This window comes from Panthera onca, chromosome B1, assembly GCF_046562875.1.
Source record: "Panthera onca isolate mPanOnc1 chromosome B1, mPanOnc1 haplotype 2, whole genome shotgun sequence".
NCBI lineage: Eukaryota > Metazoa > Chordata > Mammalia > Carnivora > Felidae > Panthera > Panthera onca.
In genome coordinates this window covers 198,037,124-198,055,887 of record NC_138342.1, presented here as the reverse complement: position 1 = coordinate 198,055,887, position 18,764 = coordinate 198,037,124, and the positions used below count along the sequence as shown (strand labels likewise).

Sequence of the window (18,764 nt, the reverse complement as noted above, 5' to 3'; positions counted from 1 at the left end):
CATTGCCTAGACTTCCAGGAGGACCTGGCATTGGGCACTTGCTCAGGGTGGCAGGTCTGAGTCTCTATGCCTTGCACGGCAGCCTGAGCATTTTGTGGGGGCATAAAGGCGACCATGAACATTTACAGAAGTTCTGGTGGGTCTAGGATTCCCTCACTGTGACTCTTAATTTTGGCCATGCTGGACCCTGGACTCTGAGCTAAAATAGACAACCTTGCGCTGCTCAGGCCACTGGTGATTATATGTTTTCCAGACATTCCAGGAACTTTTATTTCAAAATATAAATCCAGTTAAGTCAAGATGTTCAATTTTTTAAAATGTTGACAATTAGCAAATGAGATTGCATATGGGAAAACCAGGAGGTGGCCTCACATGGGGTGATGTTGGAGCAATTCTGGCAATAGGAACAGTGTTATTTGGTCTTGACAAATCCTGCCACTTAAACTGGATTTCTCAAGGAAATCTTAATTCACAGATTTCACCCTGCAATTCATAAGGGTATTAATGAGGCTCCAAGGAAGGCAGTATGACTGTGTTTTCACCTGTTCATGTGAGAGCACAGGCATCCTTAAAAGTGCACCTGAAAATGGCGAACACTTCATCTTTCATTAGTTTAAATTGAAATCATGTATTTCCTACACAGTAGATCCTGGACATGGCTCCAATCCATAGGTGAAGCAAAATATTCTGAAGGAGAAACCAAAAATGGGTAAAAGAATAAGGTATATTCTATGTTCACAATGAAGATAATCTGTCAAAGAGTCCAGGCTACAAAGATGATGAGAAACATGAACTTAAAATATATGTAGAATATACTTAGAAAACTAAGCATTTATGGATGTCACCCACCTGCATCTCAAAGGCATTTGAATGCATACATCACGCACAAAGTATGGCAAATAACAGATACAATTTCAATAACAGAAATACACTCCATAGATAGATAATAAAGACCCGATGAAGACAGTAGAGATACATGATAGAAACACAGATAGATGACACATAGACATGACAGGGAAACAGGTGGTAGAATGGTTCTTTTGAGACAACTCTCCATCCTGACTACCCACTGGGAAGATTCTGGGCCATTCTGAGATTTGGAAACCAAGAGAAGCTGGGGTTTCATTCAAGTATGAAGGCCGGCTCACTCAAGCCCCGGGAAGAACCCACATGTCAGTACCAAAGCATTCAGACAGGAGCAAAAGTCTAGTCCTCAGAGATGGGTCAGCTTCGTGCTCCAGGAAGGCCTGGAATGGACTGGCTGAGGTCACTACATGGAGGAGAGCAATCTGTGACCTCATTCTAATAATGCCAGAGATAATACTGTCTAAAACTCCATTGAAAACCCAACAATTTTATAGGAAAAGGTGAAAACCCAATGGAATATATAATCATTGAAAAAACAGGTCCAAGCTTGGTGCATGCCAATGGATATTTTAAGAAAAGTGAAAGGTGTGCTTCTCTTCTGGCCCCCACTAACCACCCCCCCCCTCAAGAATCTGGTCTATTCTACTTGGGGAGTGGTCCTGAGAGTGACTGGTGCCAGGCTGGTACGATGAAGGGATGGGCTGTTTGTGAGGTGAGACCAACTGGGAGTTGAGAGGATGAGGATTGGGAAGGGTGTGGTGATGGGTGGGGCAGGGGTAAGAATGCTGCCAGTAAGGGTGGGGCAGTGGTCCCATGCCATTGAGTGAGGCCAGGCTGAGGCCGGGGGGAAGCTGTGGGCAGGGCTGGATGGCACCAGGCTGGGAGAGGGCCATGCCTTGAGGGCAATGGACAGAGGCCACAGGAGCAGCCTCCTGGAGAAGATAGGAAAGGCCAAATGAAAAGTGCACACGACGTCCAATACACGCCAATCTTCAAGGAGGGAAACCATCCAGACTGCCGATGGCATTGCACTTGGAGGCCCTCCCCTAGTCCAGTGAGAATTCTTGATGCCTCTCAATGCATCTGTTTGTGATGGATGATATCAGATAACCTATTAATATCATCTAACACAGTTTCCGTGCACGTCATAAAGTCAAAAAATCTTTGGCATAGTAGTTGAACCTCCATGATGTATTACCGAAGATATTAGGCATTTCATACATAGAACCCCCAGAGAAGACTTACAACATTGATAATATTATCCACAGTTAAATGCGTTGCAAAAGGGGAGTGAGGTTAACAATGTAAAACAGCAACCGCATGACCTGAATAAAATGAATATTAGAAAAAGAGCCCGATTTTTATGGTTTTGTCAGAAGGAATGAGACAGTAATGGGGCAGGAGGCAGGGCCTGAGTCAGGGGCCAGGGAAAGGGAACAGCCTCTGACTCAAGTCACACAGAGTCTGCGTGGATGGAGTTTTGGGTGGGGTTCACCCTGTGACTCCTGTACTTCCCTCCTGGTTTAAGTGACATTGGATGGCCAACAGCTAGTTGCTCTGCCTTCTGGCTGCACAGATCTGCAGAGAGAGAGAGGGGAGCATTCCCCAAAGAATGCTCTTTAGGGCGAAGGAGCAGGCGTGTGCTCTTCCTAAGGGAGGATTCCTCTCTGCAGACCTATGGGATTTCCCTCCGTCCTCCTCAGAGTTTGTCCTGAGGGAGAGAAGAAAGATAGCCTGTTCCTAAGGTGATATTTTGACCAGCACCTTCCCAGCCTGTCAAATATTGCTGTGTCACAAAATCCTATGGAGGGCAGCAAATCACAAGCCAGGCCTCCAAAAGGCAGCCAATATGTGCATCTCTTGTCATAGGGTTCTGGCATATGCATACATGAAGCCTCACCAACGGATCCCATTATGGGCCAAAGACAGACTGAGCCTGCCCAGTGCATATTGGAGGTACACAGGATCACATGGAAATATTTTTATAGTTTATTTATTTTATCTTCAAGGAGACCGGGTTAGGGGGGGAAGGGTGGGGGAGGGGCAGGGCGGGAAGGAGAGAGAGAGAATCCCAAGCAGGCTCTGCCCTGACAGTGCAGAGCCAGACACCGGGCTTGAATTCATGAGCTCTGAGATCATGACCTGAAATCAGGAGTTGGATGCTTAACCGACTGAGCTACCCAGGTGCCCAATCACACAAAAATGACTCTAATAAGCATGTATTTACACACTACAGCTGGGTTTGCCTGAGGTTCTGAAAGTCGAAGCAGACCTAGGTCCTATCAAGCTCCTCTTTCCTGACAATTAAGCTTTGACAAAGTAAATAATTAAAAGTAATCTTCAAAGCTGAGAAAGAAACTAATGCACCTTATGTCCTATTTGGAAAATGTTTATTAAATGTGAAAAAAAGGAAACATAGCTTCATGATAACATTTCATAACGAAAATGAAGAAAGCGGGTAATATATTCCCCAGTACAATTGGCAAAAAACTACCATCACAGAGTCTACCGAATTAATCTCTTCTTCGAATTTGCAAAGGAAACAGTTGGATCCTTTATTCAGAATCCCCAAATTGTACATTTGCAAAACAAATGCATTTAATTTCATAGGTTATATTTACATTGAGGCTTACAACTTATTATTATAATTCCACTAAATTTCTTAAATATGTATTTACATAAAATAAACTTTACATCCACGATGATAAGTATCATGTGAAAAATAACATATATTACCTAAAGAAAAAGTGTGTTCTGTGTTGGGGCAAGGGGTGTATGTATACACACGACACAAGCTTGACATCCAAGTATGACCAGGGCTCCAATTTTGTACATCGAGCCCAACAGGGGAATTGCTGATGCACCATATGCCATACGTGAAACCTATTTTCAATTAAACAGTCATCTCCGCAGGGTCACTGAGTTGGAGGTCAAGATTCCAAGGCCATGAGGTGTCTCACTGCCAATCACACTCATCTGAGGATGATGAAAGCTGCAGGTGATCAAAGAGGACACTCAATGGGATGCACACACAGCCTCCTTCAGACTGTGTGTGACGGGAGGGACCTGACCAGTGGGGGCTGGCGTCTCGGGAGGTGCCAGACAGGGAGGTGCTATGAACCTGGAGCTCCAGCTGCCTTCATCCAGGCGGCTGAAGACCATTCCCATGGGCTGGCTGGGTGTCTGTGGACAGGGCGGACACGGGGCCACGGTGCACACCTGGAGAGTGTCCAAGTGATGTTGGGGGCGGGGAGGCTGGAGGCTCATGCTTTGCACCAAGGCAGGTGTCTTCCTGAGCACGTGGGCTGCCCCCTTGAGACCACATGCACTCTCCTTTCAGGATGACACAGACTCTGGTGAAACCCTACACAGGGGCGTCCTGTGGTCTTGTGGGGTTGATGAAAGGGGGTCCATCGTGGTTTCTTTCGAGGGTTCTGGCACGTGTCTTTGGGGAGCAGGGCCCATCTCTTGCCTGGTGTCTGGATGTGGGGCTGGGGACTCGGAGCCAAACGGGTTGGAGGAGGATCAGAGCTCACCTCAGGATGCTTGGCTGGTGCCTGGGCATGGCCAGTGCCCTGCGCCCTGGAAACAGTCTGGAGACCTTCAAGGGAGGCACATCGGGGCCGGTGTTGTCTCAGCTGGACACCGAGGCCAGGATTCCGGGCAGAGCGTTGGTGTGCCAGGGCAGGCAGGGCAGGTGGGGCAGGTGTCCCCACTTGCTTCGGCAAGGGGTCCCCACTTCCTTCCTGTCGGCCAGCAGGTGGGAAGGTGCTCGCCACAAGTCTCCCGAGAGGAGCAGCCGACGGGGACAGCTGTGTCGTGTCAGGCGTCCCACTAGGAGGCTCAGCCGGGACGTGCGGCTCCAGCACGGACACCCTCTTGGTGGTGTACACGGGCATCGGCCTGTGCGGATGCTGTGGGAACACACAACACACAGACAACTGGCCATTAGTCTTTCCTCCCCACCAAGGACACATGCACGACAAGCACAGCAAAGAAACAGACAGAAATGCCAAGACCTCAGTCCATTGCAAACAACTGGGAGAGACAGGAAAGGATTCTACTGACAGAGGATGAGGGCCTCAAGCTCAGTGCCAATCAGGAAGAAACACTGGGCAGTAGCCTCTTGATGCTTTGATTCCACCGGAGCAACAGACCAGAAAGGTTATGCATCGTGCCTGCCTCCCGAAGTGGACAAGCACGTCCATTCAGTCTTCTAGGGAAAGTACAGGCGTCCTGCAGGTGGAGGTTTGCGGTGGGGGCTACTGAGTTCCATGGCCAACTTGGGAGTATGTGTCACAAAGAAAGATGCGTGGTCTTCCAGAGAGGCATCTAGGTGTTGCAAGAGTTTCCTGATATAGTATTCTCACCCCCCTCCCCCACCAGCCACACTGTTATCACACATATAAGGGATCCTGCAAAAGCATGGACACCCAGGGGAACTGGGTGAAAAGGACTCCCAGAGAAATCACCTTGGTCGAAGTTGAAACCCCTCTGCTCCCAGGAGGGCAATGAAGCCCACCCCTGTCCCGGGGAAAGAAGAAGATCAGGAACAGGGGACACTCACCCTCTCATAGTCACAGGGTTCTGTGGATTCCCTCCAGGTTCACTGCTGCCTTCCTGGGCGTCTCCTGGGGAATCTCTGGAGCAGCGCCTTCCTCTGCTGACCTTCTCGCCTGCACGACAAAACTTGGGAAGTAGAAGGAGCTGCATTGCCTGTCTTCCACATTCTCCTTGGTTCCAGATTCTCCCTCAGCTTCCTGGAGTCGCTGGCCTGGGGGGCCCAGGGCCCATCCCAGTGTCTCATGGTGCACCAGCTGCTTGATGCTTTGTACCCAAAGGCTCTGCAGTTCTTACACTTTACCTATGTGAGGGAAGGTGGAGAGACTCAGTGAATGAGCAGGAACCAAAATCCAAGTGTAAAGAACATGAGAAGTGTGGGGGATAAGCTTAGGAATCCCCTGGGCTTACACCAATGGGTTAACAATGCATAAAGAAATTCAAAGCCATAGAATGCTCACCCAAACACCCGATTTTGGGTAAACCAGATTGGCACCCCAAGAATAGGGTGGTGCAAAGGCACCCAAAATAGAAAGTGGGTGCAGAGTCCCCAGAATTGAGAGGGAGGGACAAAGGCCCAAATTAGGAACAGGTGCAAAGGCTCCCAATACAAAATTATATGAGGTAAGCAAGATCAGGCATGGAGGGCAAAAATGCCCCCCAATTAGTTCTATAGCAGAAAAGCTGCTTTCACAGGAGGAAAGGGCAAATTTAGGTAAACTAGTGAATTGGACTATGGATGCTGCACTGTAGGCCAAGCAGCCTGGAGAGGAGATGGTTAAGGAAAAAAAAAAAAAGGTGCCTTGTTAACCCTGAGGCTATTCTCCCTGTCTGTCTCATCCCCCTAAGCTGGAAAAGATAACAGGCACAGTGCCTCCTGTCTTCCCTTAACAATTGTCTGCCTATCTGCCCAGGGCCAGGATTTTGTTTAATACTGACCCAAACCCCAAACACTGTATATCTTCAAAACACCCATTTTCCCTCACATCCCCAAGTTAATGTTCACAGTTTCTTGGTCTCTTTGTGCATGCCCATCACGTTTGTAAGCCTTCTGATCTTAATAAATGAGGGGCAAGAACCCTGATTTGGGGCCTTATCTTTGCCCGGAGATTAGCCGTCTCTTTCTTTAATCCTGTGTCCCCTTTTTCCTGGACAAAAGAGAACTGTAGACTTACACTCTATGACAGAGAAGGACATATTCTGGGAGTGGGAGATGGGTTCTGGACAGGGTACATCATATACGACTCGTGAGTTCCAGGATATTTAATATGTCTGAACCTCTGTGGGGGGAGGGACCACAGCAGGGATTGGAGATTTCAGATGGAATAGAAATGAGCCACATGGAAAGATTTGGACAAACACCAGCCTAGACCTGAACTATGTACAAGTAAGTTTGATCCGCAGATCTGAAGGTCCTAATGAGCCTGCTGGGGAGATTCCAAGGCAGACCATCCTTGGTTAGGAAAGGATAACTGACAGAAGGACACAGAGCTTGTCATGTGCAATCCCCATCTCCAGAATAGTGACTCTCCCCCCCCCCCCCCCCCCACTGCTTCACCACACCTCCAAGGATCCACTTACCCTAGGATCTTCCTCCACTGGCCTGGGAGTCCTGCACACCATGGATACCCTGTGTTGCCTCTTCATTTTGGGGCATTCAAGGGTCTGTAAAATTCCTGCTTGGTATGACCTCCTGCCATCTGCCCCACTCCTTGGAGGGTCAGGTCAGCCCTGCGTGGATAGGGATTTTTGGATTTCCTGAGTCAAAAGAGAAAGGAGAGTCATATTCACATAGATACTTGACTCTTTCATGTACCCCTTCTCCCAACAAGCATGAGGGGGCGTCATGACCTCCAGGTCAAATACAGTCTTCACCCTGCATGACCTCTCCTTCCTGCATGTTCTACACAGTCTCCTGAGGACCCATCCCCAGCAGGAAAGCCTTAGGAAAGGCAGGGGAGGTGGTCTTGAATGACTCATTGGAGAGATTTTCGTGAAGTCTCTCAGCTGTACTCTGGTATGAAAACCACAGGAAATACTGTCCTGACTTACACGAGAAATACTGCCCCAACATACACAAGTATGCTTGACTCTCAAAAAATGGAACTGCCCATTTGACATAAAAGGAAGCCATTTTCAAACACAAAATCAATTCCAAAAACCTAGTATCCCTTCTGCTAGATTGGAATCTTTCAAAGTGAATATCTGAACTCTTTTATTTATGGTTTCTTTCCAGATACCCACTCTGAATTTCCTTGTAAACCATGGGAAATGAATATCAAAACTCTGGTGAACTCGGAGTGAATTTTTTAGGCTTTCAGACCCCATGGCGAAATGGAGCAGGATGCTGTCACTGCTCCCACATGCCCCCACAGCAATCAGACTCTGAGGTTCAGTTCCTTCGGAATCTGAACCTCATGTCCTCAGGAACATTGAGAGCCATCCCTTTCCTCAGTCTCTGCCCTCAGAATACTCTTCAACAGTAAAGAGTCCTTCACTTGGTGAGTAGAGGCACATCACAACCTCCATTTCCTCCCTGTTCTATTTCTCTGCCAGCTTGTGTGAGGCCCAAATCGTCCCAACCCACCTGAAATGCAAATATGCTCCTCCTGTGTGTCAGGAGACATCCAGAATGGCGTGTGGCAGGCGGACTCCAGTGGAGGAGACTCAGCATCCGGTGTGCCCGAGGGCCGGTCAGTGAGGGACACTTCCTTCCTTCCCAGACTGTTATACTTGGCCAAGGTCATGTGACCTCTTAGGCACTTTAATCCCATCTATCCTATCACCTTGTTGCTCCTCAATTCTAGACCCTAGGAAGTCATCACTAGGTATTAGACACTAGGTACTAGATACTAGATATTACACACTAGGAACTAATAGGAATTCATAGGAACAAATGTGCTTTAAAAATAAACAGTGAGTAAGGAATTCATTGATGGGAACTTGAATGTCAGGCATTTTCTCACGAACTTCAGGTGCTTAGCCTTTTTTCTACTCTTCAGGCCTGGCTGGCCACTCCCTACATCCCTTTCAGCTCTGATTGGCCCCCAATTCTCCTCTGTGTCATGGAGGGGAGAAATCCTCCAAATACCCAGCATAATCCTCCAAATCTCTCCAATATCATTATAGAAAGCCAGCCTTAAAGCTCAAGAATCTCCAGGCCAAGCTGACCGCCATATCCTGTGAATACAGCCAGATGAATAGTCCCTCCACATGTCCAGATCACACCCACCTACAACACACAAAATATGGCCTACAAGGGACTGTGAGTGAGTGAGTGAGTGAGTAGTGAGTGAGGGCGGGTGAGTGTGCACGTGGGCAGGCATGTATCTCAAAGCCTGTAGTGGGATCCCTGCACTGCTTCCTGAGACCTCTGTCCCTTCTTGTTCTTCCTCTTGGTAGCTCTGGCTCTGCCTGGGAGACAAGGGACTTGGTTACTGGCCGTTGCCCTCTGAGGTGGGATGTCCCTGGCTGAACTGTTGAGCCGGTAGATGTTTGGTTCACGGTGATCCTTTCCCATCTCGTCTCTGTATTTGGACTGGTGAATTAGGACTGTGTCGGGGGGAAGGGCAAATTCTAATTTCCTGAGGTTGAATTCAGACTTGGGACGGTGGCTTTCTTGGAGGAATCTCCACTGGTCTAACGTGATTGCTGGCGGTGGTGTCTCTTCCACGTGATCCTCCAATTGTGGCACCTCGATGTCGGGGTCGGTTTCGGGCCCCCCTTGGGCCGCAGCCGTGCCTGCGTGGTCAGCCTGGAGGGATGTGGATTCCCCAGCACCTGGCTCACTCCCACGGTCTCTTTCCAATTCACTCTTCTGGATGTAAAAGAGGACATAGGCATGTTGGCTCAGGGCAGACGTCGCATCACTGGCGGTCACCTTCGCATCATCCATTTTGTACCACTGGCCGTTCCCAGCTTTGATGTAACAGAAGTAATGTCCGCTGTGACAATTCCAGCCCGCGTGCACCAGCACGGCATAGAGCACATAAGTCAGCGACCCCCCGTTCTGCCCAGACACGTATCGTCGCATGTCAAGGCGCTCAGGATATTGCACTTCCTTAGCCAGTTTGCTGCCCGTGAAATGGCAGAATCGTTTCAATACCAGCATCAGGACCTTGGAGCAAGTGTGCAAAGTCAACGTCTTGGAAGCGGGTACCTTGTCGAGACAAGTACTACAACGATAGGCATTTTCACCATCCAACTGTTCGGGCTTCACCAAGTGTTGCAAAGCTTGGCTCACACTCTGAGCCGCCCTGATATCCAGGCTAATGTCCAGGTAAGGGTCCAAAGTGCTGGAGACACCCTGGCAGTGGAGACACTGGATTTGAGACCTCCAGTACCCGCCAAAGATTTGCCGGATGAGGGTGGCGTCCTGAGCCTGAGGCTCTGAAGGCTTGTCCTCACGCAAACACGCTTGCTGCATAGCATCCAGAGTGAACATCAGAAACTCATGGGCATCCTCCTGCCTGTGTGTGTGGAAGGCAGCGAGCAGTTTTGGCGGAGGCCGGATCACATCTCCCGGACGGCAGAGGGCCCGGGTCACGTGAGCCTGCAGAGCACACAGCACGCAGAATGGCTGCCTCCCACAGCTTCGGGAGTGCTCCTGGGACAGCATGTAGCCGGCGAGGGGTGGTGTGTACGTCAGACACTGCAGCGCCGCATTCGCATAGCACGTGTTCCCCAGGTTCTGCAGGCCAGCCCCAACCACAGAAGGTCTCCTCCAACTCACGGGTTTCTTTGCGGGGGGCAGACCTATTGACGCGGGAGCCCAACCGTTCGGCAGGTCGCAGGGTGTGTGCGATGACGGTGACGGCTTCTCAGGCAGAGTGGGTCCTCTGTGGCCTTCAGCACCACCCGTATTTGACCCGCAAGGTTTGAGGTTTGGAAAGACATGGAACTGAGACTCTTCTGGGCAGTGGGAAGAGGGCGTCTCCATGTCTCCTGAAACGTGGAGCCTCACGTTGCAGAGCGATGCTTCTCTCAGGAGGCCAGTCTCAGAATGATAGCTGTGGCCCTCTCCTCAGCCCTCGTAAAGCTCGCCCCACCCACCTGACTAGGACCACGTCATCCAATCAGCCACCAGCTGGAGTTGGATGAAGGGTCTTAGGGTGTGGCCACTCTTCTGCAGACAGACCACTCAGCCCAGCCTTCCTCCTGCCCCTCCGTCCTCAAGAGGCACACACACACACACACGTTTCACCACTTTCTCCACCTCCCTCATTTCCATTGCTCCTTTTCTGGAAAGACTGACTTGAGCATTTCCATGAGGTTTCCATGGAAGAGGTAGTCTCCATGTCTCCAGAAACAGCTTTTACAAGATCTCCCATGTGGAGCCTCACATTGCACAGTGATGGTTCTATCAAGAGGCCAGTCTCAGGGGCGCCTGGGTGGCTCAGTCAGTTGAGCTTCTGTCTCCATCTCAGGTCATGATCTCACCGTCTGTGAGTTCGAGCCCCTCGTCAAGCTCTGTGCTGACAGTTTGGAGCTTGGAGCCTGCTTTGGATTCTGTGTCTCCCTCTCTCTTTCTTTGACCCTCCCCTGTTCATGCTCTGTGTCTGTCTCAAAAATAAACATTAAAAAATTTTTTTAAAAAAGAGGCCAGTCTCTGAATGACAGCTGTGGCCCTCTTTTCAGCCCTTTACAGCCTGCCCCACCCAGCCGACTAGGAACAGGTCATCCAATTAGCTACAAACTTGAGATTCATTTAAAAGTCTTAGGGTGTGGTCCCTCTTCTTCAGAGAGACCACTCAGCGCAGCCTTCCTCCTCCCCCTCCCTTCCTTATTGGATAGACACACATTTCGGCACTTTCTCCTCCTCTCTCATTATCATTGTTCCATTTCTGGACAGATTGACTTGACAGTTTCCAACTTCAGATGAAATTCTTTTCGAGTATCCACTTTGCTTCCAGAGTAACATCAAGTGAGTCAAGGAATGTGGGACATTTAGTTTTCTGGAATGTGAAGGATCATTTTCCAAAGGGAGCTCAGGTATCATGTTGGAAGACCTTTCTTGTCACCAGCCAGAATCTATGTGGGTCCACCAAATGTTTTTTTTTTTTTTGGATAGATTACTGTCCATGAAGACTTAGAAAACTTGCGGGTTGTGCAGAATGGAAGCTCCCAGTCTCCAAAGTGTCTTCCAGTACTGCACCAGCCTATCCTGGACTTAGAAGATATCCAGAGCCTCAGGCTGGCCTAGGAAGCCATTCTTGCACCTCCATGTTTACCTATGGTGGTTCCAGGGCTCCAGATAAGATATAGGAGCTTTTGTGGACGTTCCCATGGGCAGAGACACCATCTCCCTTCTTTCCAAGAAGGTGAGAGTGGTTGTGGGGCCCCGATTTGACTAAAAGAATTTTGTGGCAGTTCTGTTGGTCGAAGGACAACTTTCTGGGGCTTCTAGGCTGGCACAAGCAGCCGGTGGGCTGTAGAGGGGATGTTAAATTTTATCAGAAGAAGTTGTTGCATCCACTCGACTCCTGAAACAGAATGCTACAGGCAACAGTGACAGTTGCAACAAAGTTTATTACAATGAGAGGCAAGGCCGACCGATCGGGACCAACACTCTTGATAAGAGTGGGGCTTCAAACAGCCGGGGCACAGAGTTTTTAAAGCTGATCACATCGTTTTATCATTATCTGGGAACAGAACAGATAAAAAGTTCCCAGATGAGTTAGAAACAGTTGCCAGATGAGTCAGAAACAGTTATCGAATGAGGTGATTATTTTAGACTTTCTGCTGCTAAGTTGCAACCAGTGGATCTCTTTGACCTTGTCTCTGATGCTCTTTTTTGAGGTTTTGTTTCCTTCATTGGTAAAGCCTGATTCATAAGAGTATGAAGTATGATTTACAAGAGTAAAAGCAAGGTTGTTATCTTTTGACCTTCAGTGTCAGAACAAAGTTGTTATCTTTCTTTTTTTTCAACGTTTTTTTTTTTTTATTTATTTTTGGGACAGAGAGAGACAGAGCATGAACGGGGGAGGGGCAGAGAGAGAGGGAGACACAGAATCGGAAACAGGCTCCAGGCTTCGAGCCATCAGCCCAGAGCCTGACGCGGGGCTCGAACTCACGGACCGCGAGATCGTGACCTGGCTGAAGTCGGACGCTTAACCGACTGCGCCACCCAGGCGCCCCTGTTATCTTTCAAGCTAAGCGTTAGCCCTACAGTACAATTTAACCTTTACAAAGTGTGCCAAGGATGCCCTTCCAGAGGCTTCCATGGTATCAAGGGTTGATCCCGCTTCTGGAGGCTGACTTGGAATATTTCAGGATGCTCCTCAGAAAAATAAATCCTATGTGGTATAGCAGGAATTGCTTTCCTGTGGAGAAACTCTGTTGAAGCTTGTATATTAACAACTACAAAAATAATTCGCAGGAAGAAAAGTAATAATGAAAGTAATGATGAATGACAATAACAATCATGATAATGATCATAATCAGGGGATTATATTATTATGTTAATGATAATCATGAGCCTAAGGAGAGGGGAGATCAGAAGGCAGCTTTCCCTGAGTGACATGGTAATGATAGCAGTTCTCATGGGGTAGTTGGAGTCAGAGCTCTAGATTTAACAATGAAATATGTGCCACGATAGAGAGCCAAGCCAGGGGAGCACTTGAGTCATCCTGTGTCAACCATGGAAGAACAGTCTTATGGGCAAATGTCGAGGGGCCTTGGTACAGCACCCTGAAAAACCACCTTTCAGGAGCGAGGACAGCTGGATGATAGGGTGTGCCTCCATGCCAGGAACGCAGGGGCTTAGTCCACACCCGGCTGGCAGAAGTACCACCAGGACAGAGATTTATCTCCCAGGGTTCTGTCAACCCTTGTATTCTAGCTGCTATCCCTGATATCTGTCCTTGCCAGACCCATAGATCTCAGACATCTAGATTTTCCTGTCTGGACCAGTTATTGTAGGGCATCATTCTTATTACTCTGTGATCTGCAGGGGTGACACGGGATGGTAGGAGCCATGAGCAGGCATCCTGGAGGACTTGAGCTGTCAGCAGGTGCGGGGGTTGACTCAGCTGCCAAGAGCCACCTGCCTCAAGTCCCCCAGCCCCCAGAGTTACTGACCAGCAGTGAATGATGGAGGTGGGGAACACCTAGGTCTGGCCACTTTGTTTTAGTTGAGGCCAAGTATGAGGGCCCTGCTAGTTCTACAGCAACCTGTGCGGTCGGGCTGATGCTGTAAGGCTAGACTTCTCTCTCCTCAGCCTTTCCAGAGATGTTCCTCTCGAGATCACTCCCTAGTAAACATCCAGCACATTGAACTCTGTCCTGTCTGTTCTCTGAGAACCTAACCTGTAGCAACAGTAAAACGATTCCAGGGAAGATACGGCTTACACACAGAAGGGATCCAAGTGTGCTGAAGTTGGAAATAACATAAATATCAACAATAGCCAAATTATGGAAAGAGCCCAAATGTCCATCAACTGACAAATGGATAAAGAAGACGTGTATATATACAATGGAATACTACTCGGTGATGAAAAAGAATGGAATCTTGCCATTTGCAACAATGCGGATGGAACCAGAGTGCATTATGCTAAGTGAAATAAGTCATTTAGAGAAAGATAAGTATCCTATTATTTCACTTATATGTGGAATTTAAGAAACACAACAGATGAACATAGAGGAAGGGAAGGAAAAATAAGAAAAACAGAGGGAGGGAAACCCTAAGAGGCTTTCAAATACAGAGAACTGAGAGTTGCTGTTGTGGAGGTGGGTGGGGGTTGGGCTAAATGGGTGATGGGCCGTAAGGAGTGCACTTGTTGGGATGAGCACTGGATGTTGTATGTAAGTGATGAAGCGCTAAATTCTACTCCTGAAATCATTATTACACTATATGTTAACTAACGTGGATTTAAATAAAATTAAAAATTAAAAAAAAGAAAGGAAAATAACATAAAGACTGATGATATGCCTTGACATCCTTTTTGTTGATTAGAACGTTTGAATTGTCAGCAAGAAAGATGTCCATAAATTGATGGGGACAGAAAATCAGATTCATGTGGGATAAGGAGAAAAGTCAGTTAGTGGATGCTTCCTCACCTTGGATTACAAGATGAGAAAGAGAAGCAGTTGGAAGTAAATGGAATCGGAAGTTTATTTTCGTTGTTGTTTGTTTTCTTCTTTAAATTTTTTTAATGTTTATTTATTTTTTGAGAGAGAGAGAGAGGGAGAAAGAGAGAGAGAGCATGCAAGCAGGGAAGGGCAGAGAGAGAGGGAGACAGGATCTGAAGCAGGCTCCAGGCTCTGAGCTGTTAGCACAGAGCCTGATGCAGGGCTTGAACCCACAAACTGCGAGATCATGACCTGAGCCGAAGTTGGACAGTTAACTGACTGAGCCACCCAGGAGCCCTTGTTGTTCTTGTTCTTTTTTTTTTTTCCAATTGAAATTTCAGGCTGAATGATGCCACAACTTGTTGAATTGCTCAGAGAATGGATGGACTTGAGAAGGAGTACTTTCAAATAAAGTGTATACGCTTTAAATTATAGCACAAAATTCATGACACAGCCGGAAAGAATAGGTACCAAACACAAGTGCAGGAATAAATTACCTGAGATTAAAAGTCATTCCTTTGCTGTTCTGAGGGAGGGGAGCGAAAGTGTAGGACAATGTTAAATCTAGTGGTTAAATTACCTGTTTCATTTGTGAGCTCGTTTATACACCATCTGAAGAATGTGAAAGGAGGGTCAATGGAGACTGCATGGTAATGCCAGAGGTGGGACAGGCTCTTCGGTGAGCATGGAAGAAGGAACTGGAGTGTGTGGCTTACCAGGACTGCCGGGCATTTTTGGAGAAAGAGACAAAATGTCCTTAGATGTGGAACACTTACTGTATCCTCTGGTTTGATTATTTCCTCTTGGAAATTTAGGGAGTTCTAAGCCAGAAGAGCTTATCTCTACAACTGTAAGCATTTCACTCAAATGTGTAAATCAACTGTGAATGACATGGAAACAAAATTATCTACTCTATTCCATTATGTAGTAACACTCTTGTTTATTTCCCCACTAACCAAGAAACAATGTCTAAAATTGTGTTCCCCATTTTCTTTGGATAATTAATAAATTGTTAATATGCTCTTGAAAGTATGTGGCCAGTGGCCAGCAGTCAAGGAATCATTTTTAAAAATTTTGTTTTTCAGTCCATATTCCACTCAGTTTCGTGTCTGTAGAATCCCACTGTGTCTGATGCTGTGCTTCATTTCCAAGACATACCGTGTTTCTCAGTACACAGAATGCACTCCAAAGTACTTAGGAATGAGTCAAGGAATGAATGGATGCTCTAATGGCATTTCAAGGTGTCCTTATGTCTTGTCTGTCTGACTTGGTGTGAGGGCTGCAATTTTGTATAAGTGTGGAGAATCCAATCAAATCGAACAGGGTGTGTCCCACAGGCTGCAGCTGTTTAGGATCTAGTCAGGGTGTGACCCTGGAATGTTGCCCTTGAATAGGTTTACTAAGGGTTTTTCCCAGTATAAAAGGGAAGTCAACCAGGCATTTGCCTTGAGAAGAGACGGAGACGTCTGGGACACTGGAAGAAGAGTGGAACAAGAGGAATCGGCTGCTTGCCTGTGGAACTCACCACAGAATCTGTTTGGCTTCACCCTCTCTCCTCCAACTCTGGGTTCTGGTGAGTTCTCCACATAGTGACATGGGAGCTGGCCTCATCCCCTTAAAATTCTGTAGATACTGTCTCTCTTTAGACATCTGTCTAAAATCATTTTTTAAAAAATGTTTATTTATTTATTTATTTTGGGGTGGGGGGGTTGTGCAGAGAGAGAGGGAGAGAGATAATCCCAAACAGGCTCCTCACTCAGTGTAGAGCCCGACATGGGGCTCGATTCCATGAAATGCAAGATCATGACCTGCGCCAAAATCAAGAGTCAGACAGTCAAACGACTGAGCCACCCAGGCACCCCTAGACATCTGTCTAATCAAAGCAGCTTCTGATGATCTTTATATTTCATTGTGTCAACATTTAGGCCACCATTCTCACTCCCTGTTTCTGACTATTTATCTCCCCTTCCCATATTGATCTTGAATCTACTTAATTATTTTTTTTTCAACGTTTTTTTATTTATTTTTGGGACAGAGAGAGACAGAGCATGAACGGGGGAGGGGCAGAGAGAGAGGGAGACACAGAATCGGAAACAGGCTCCAGGCTCCGAGCCATCAGCCCAGAGCCTGACGCGGGGCTCGAACTCACGGACCGCGAGATCGTGACCTGGCTGAAGTCGGACGCTTAACCGACTGCGCCACCCAGGCGCCCCAGAATCTACTTAATTATTTTAACCGCCTACCCTAAGATCCTAAATCTTTGTTTTCCAACAAAACAACTACCAGCCACGTGTGACTATAAGCTGTAAAATCGTAAAATTAGGGGCACCTGGATGGCTCAGTCAGTTAAGCATCCGACTTCAGGTCATGATCTCATGGCTCGTGAGTTCGAGTCTCTTTGGATTCTGTGTCTCCCTCTCTTTCTGCCTCTTCCCCCCTCGCACTCTGTCTCTCTCTCTCTCTCAAAACAAACAAACAAACAAACAAATATTAAAAAAATAAAGTCATAAAATTAAATAACTGACCTTCAGATCTCAGCAGCACTGGCAAGATTTCAAGTATCCTATAACCACTTGGTCTGGCAGTTACTGTATTGTACAATGCAGATATGGGGTATTTACTTTACCTTAGGAAGTTCCATTGGCACAGTGATCTACATCTTATGTTTCTATAATTTTTCATTGTAAATACTTCATTTTCTGCTTTTCTGAATTAATTTCTTTCTATGGATTTCATCAAGTAATAAATAGACTTCAATTAGCATGGTTACTGTGGAGACTAAATAGGCAAATATATGTAAGTCTGAAAGGGCACAATCACATTTTATACAAATTTGACTTTCTTTTTTTTCCCCGAACCTCAGGTGCAAAGGGTGAGTTAATGATCCCTTTGTTCATGATGCTTTTGCATTATTTCTCCATGAAATACATTCAGTTATTCTTGATGTCAGGGGAAAATTGGTTTATAAAAGTCCATGAATTGATTAACACCATTGTAATCTTAGTTGCTTGATATCCAAGTCTAGGGGGGACCAGAGAGCAGGAGGGGACTGAGGCTTCAGAGAGCTGCCATGGATACTGGAGAACCATTGCTAGGGCATACAGCAAGAAAAACGAAATCTGAGAAATTCCGCAGTGTTCATCTACAGGTGGAAAACAAACCCTATGTGTGTCATGAGTCAGGAAGCACTCTGCTCTGGAATCAGGAAGGGAACTGAAGAATTCTGAATGCCATAGGCTACTGAATGCACACAACGCAATCTTTATCATGTTCTGATTTGTAAGAGATCTGTATTTTGACCTTTATTTTCAATCACAGCTATAATCTGACATTTGACCCTGGGATAGGAGTGACCTCTTACACCCTGTTCTTAGAGTGCACCACTTGTGGTTTGTTGGGCTAGGGGGTCACACCCAGGTGAAGGTCTGGGGCTTCCTGACAGGTGAGTCTGGAAATTGTGCACAGTACAGGATCTCATGACTTCTTTCTCCATCCTCAGCTTTGCCTGCTTAGTGCTTGGACTGTCTGTGAGTGAGAACCCAGAGAAAGATACCTGGCAACTGACTTGTCGACAATGCAGGCACCGGTGAGTCGGGACTGCATCTTTCTGCTGAAATTACACCCTAGTGCCATATGATGGGCAGTGTTTCCTATTGGCATGCATGTTGCAAGCTGAATCGGGTGATGTTGAGGCATCTGTGCTCTAATTTCCCCAGCATTCTGGGATAGTTATTATCCATCAGGAACTTATCGATAATGAATTCCCTTCTTAACATTATGCAAATTTATGAGAGCTTCCATTAAGCTTGTGTATTTACAGAAGAGATAAGAGAAGTCTTCCTTCTCTCATCCAGCCCATGGCCCCAGTGACAGATAATTCACTCATTAACCATATTTTTGGATGGAATAGGCTTAGGATGGTGGTGATTGAAAGTGCTAGAGAAGAGCGAGAAGAATATAGTCCTATAGGGAGGTGGGTGTTTCAGCATGTGACTATAATTAATCCGGTGTTACAAGACCTGGTGTGAGTCTTGTTCAGTGTTGAGAGGAACAGGATAGAGGTTTAGAAAGACTGAAGAATCAGTTTTTTTTCCTCCATCTTATTGCATTGTATTCTATTGTACTTTCTCATACAGTTATTAGAATTTACACTTCTGAAAAATTTTTAAAAATATAACTAAACCACCACTATCATGCTTGTCCCCAATCACACATTTTTACCTCTTAGTAATCAACCTTTCATCCATATTTGACAACTGGAAAGAATT

At 46.9% G+C, this 18,764-nt stretch overlaps 1 protein-coding gene across 1 annotated transcript; it reads right to left on the bottom strand.

Annotated features, from left to right (window-relative positions):
* Nucleotides 1-8,715: 8,715 nt before the first annotated feature.
* Nucleotides 8,716-10,581, bottom strand: LOC132691458 (ubiquitin carboxyl-terminal hydrolase 17-like protein 6). The gene has a single exon (XM_060652783.3). The coding sequence runs from the start codon at nucleotides 10,364-10,366 to the stop codon at nucleotides 8,759-8,761; it is 1,608 nt and encodes a 535-aa protein (XP_060508766.3). The 5' UTR covers nucleotides 10,367-10,581; the 3' UTR covers nucleotides 8,716-8,758.
* Between the last annotated feature and the right edge of the window lie 8,183 nt (nucleotides 10,582-18,764).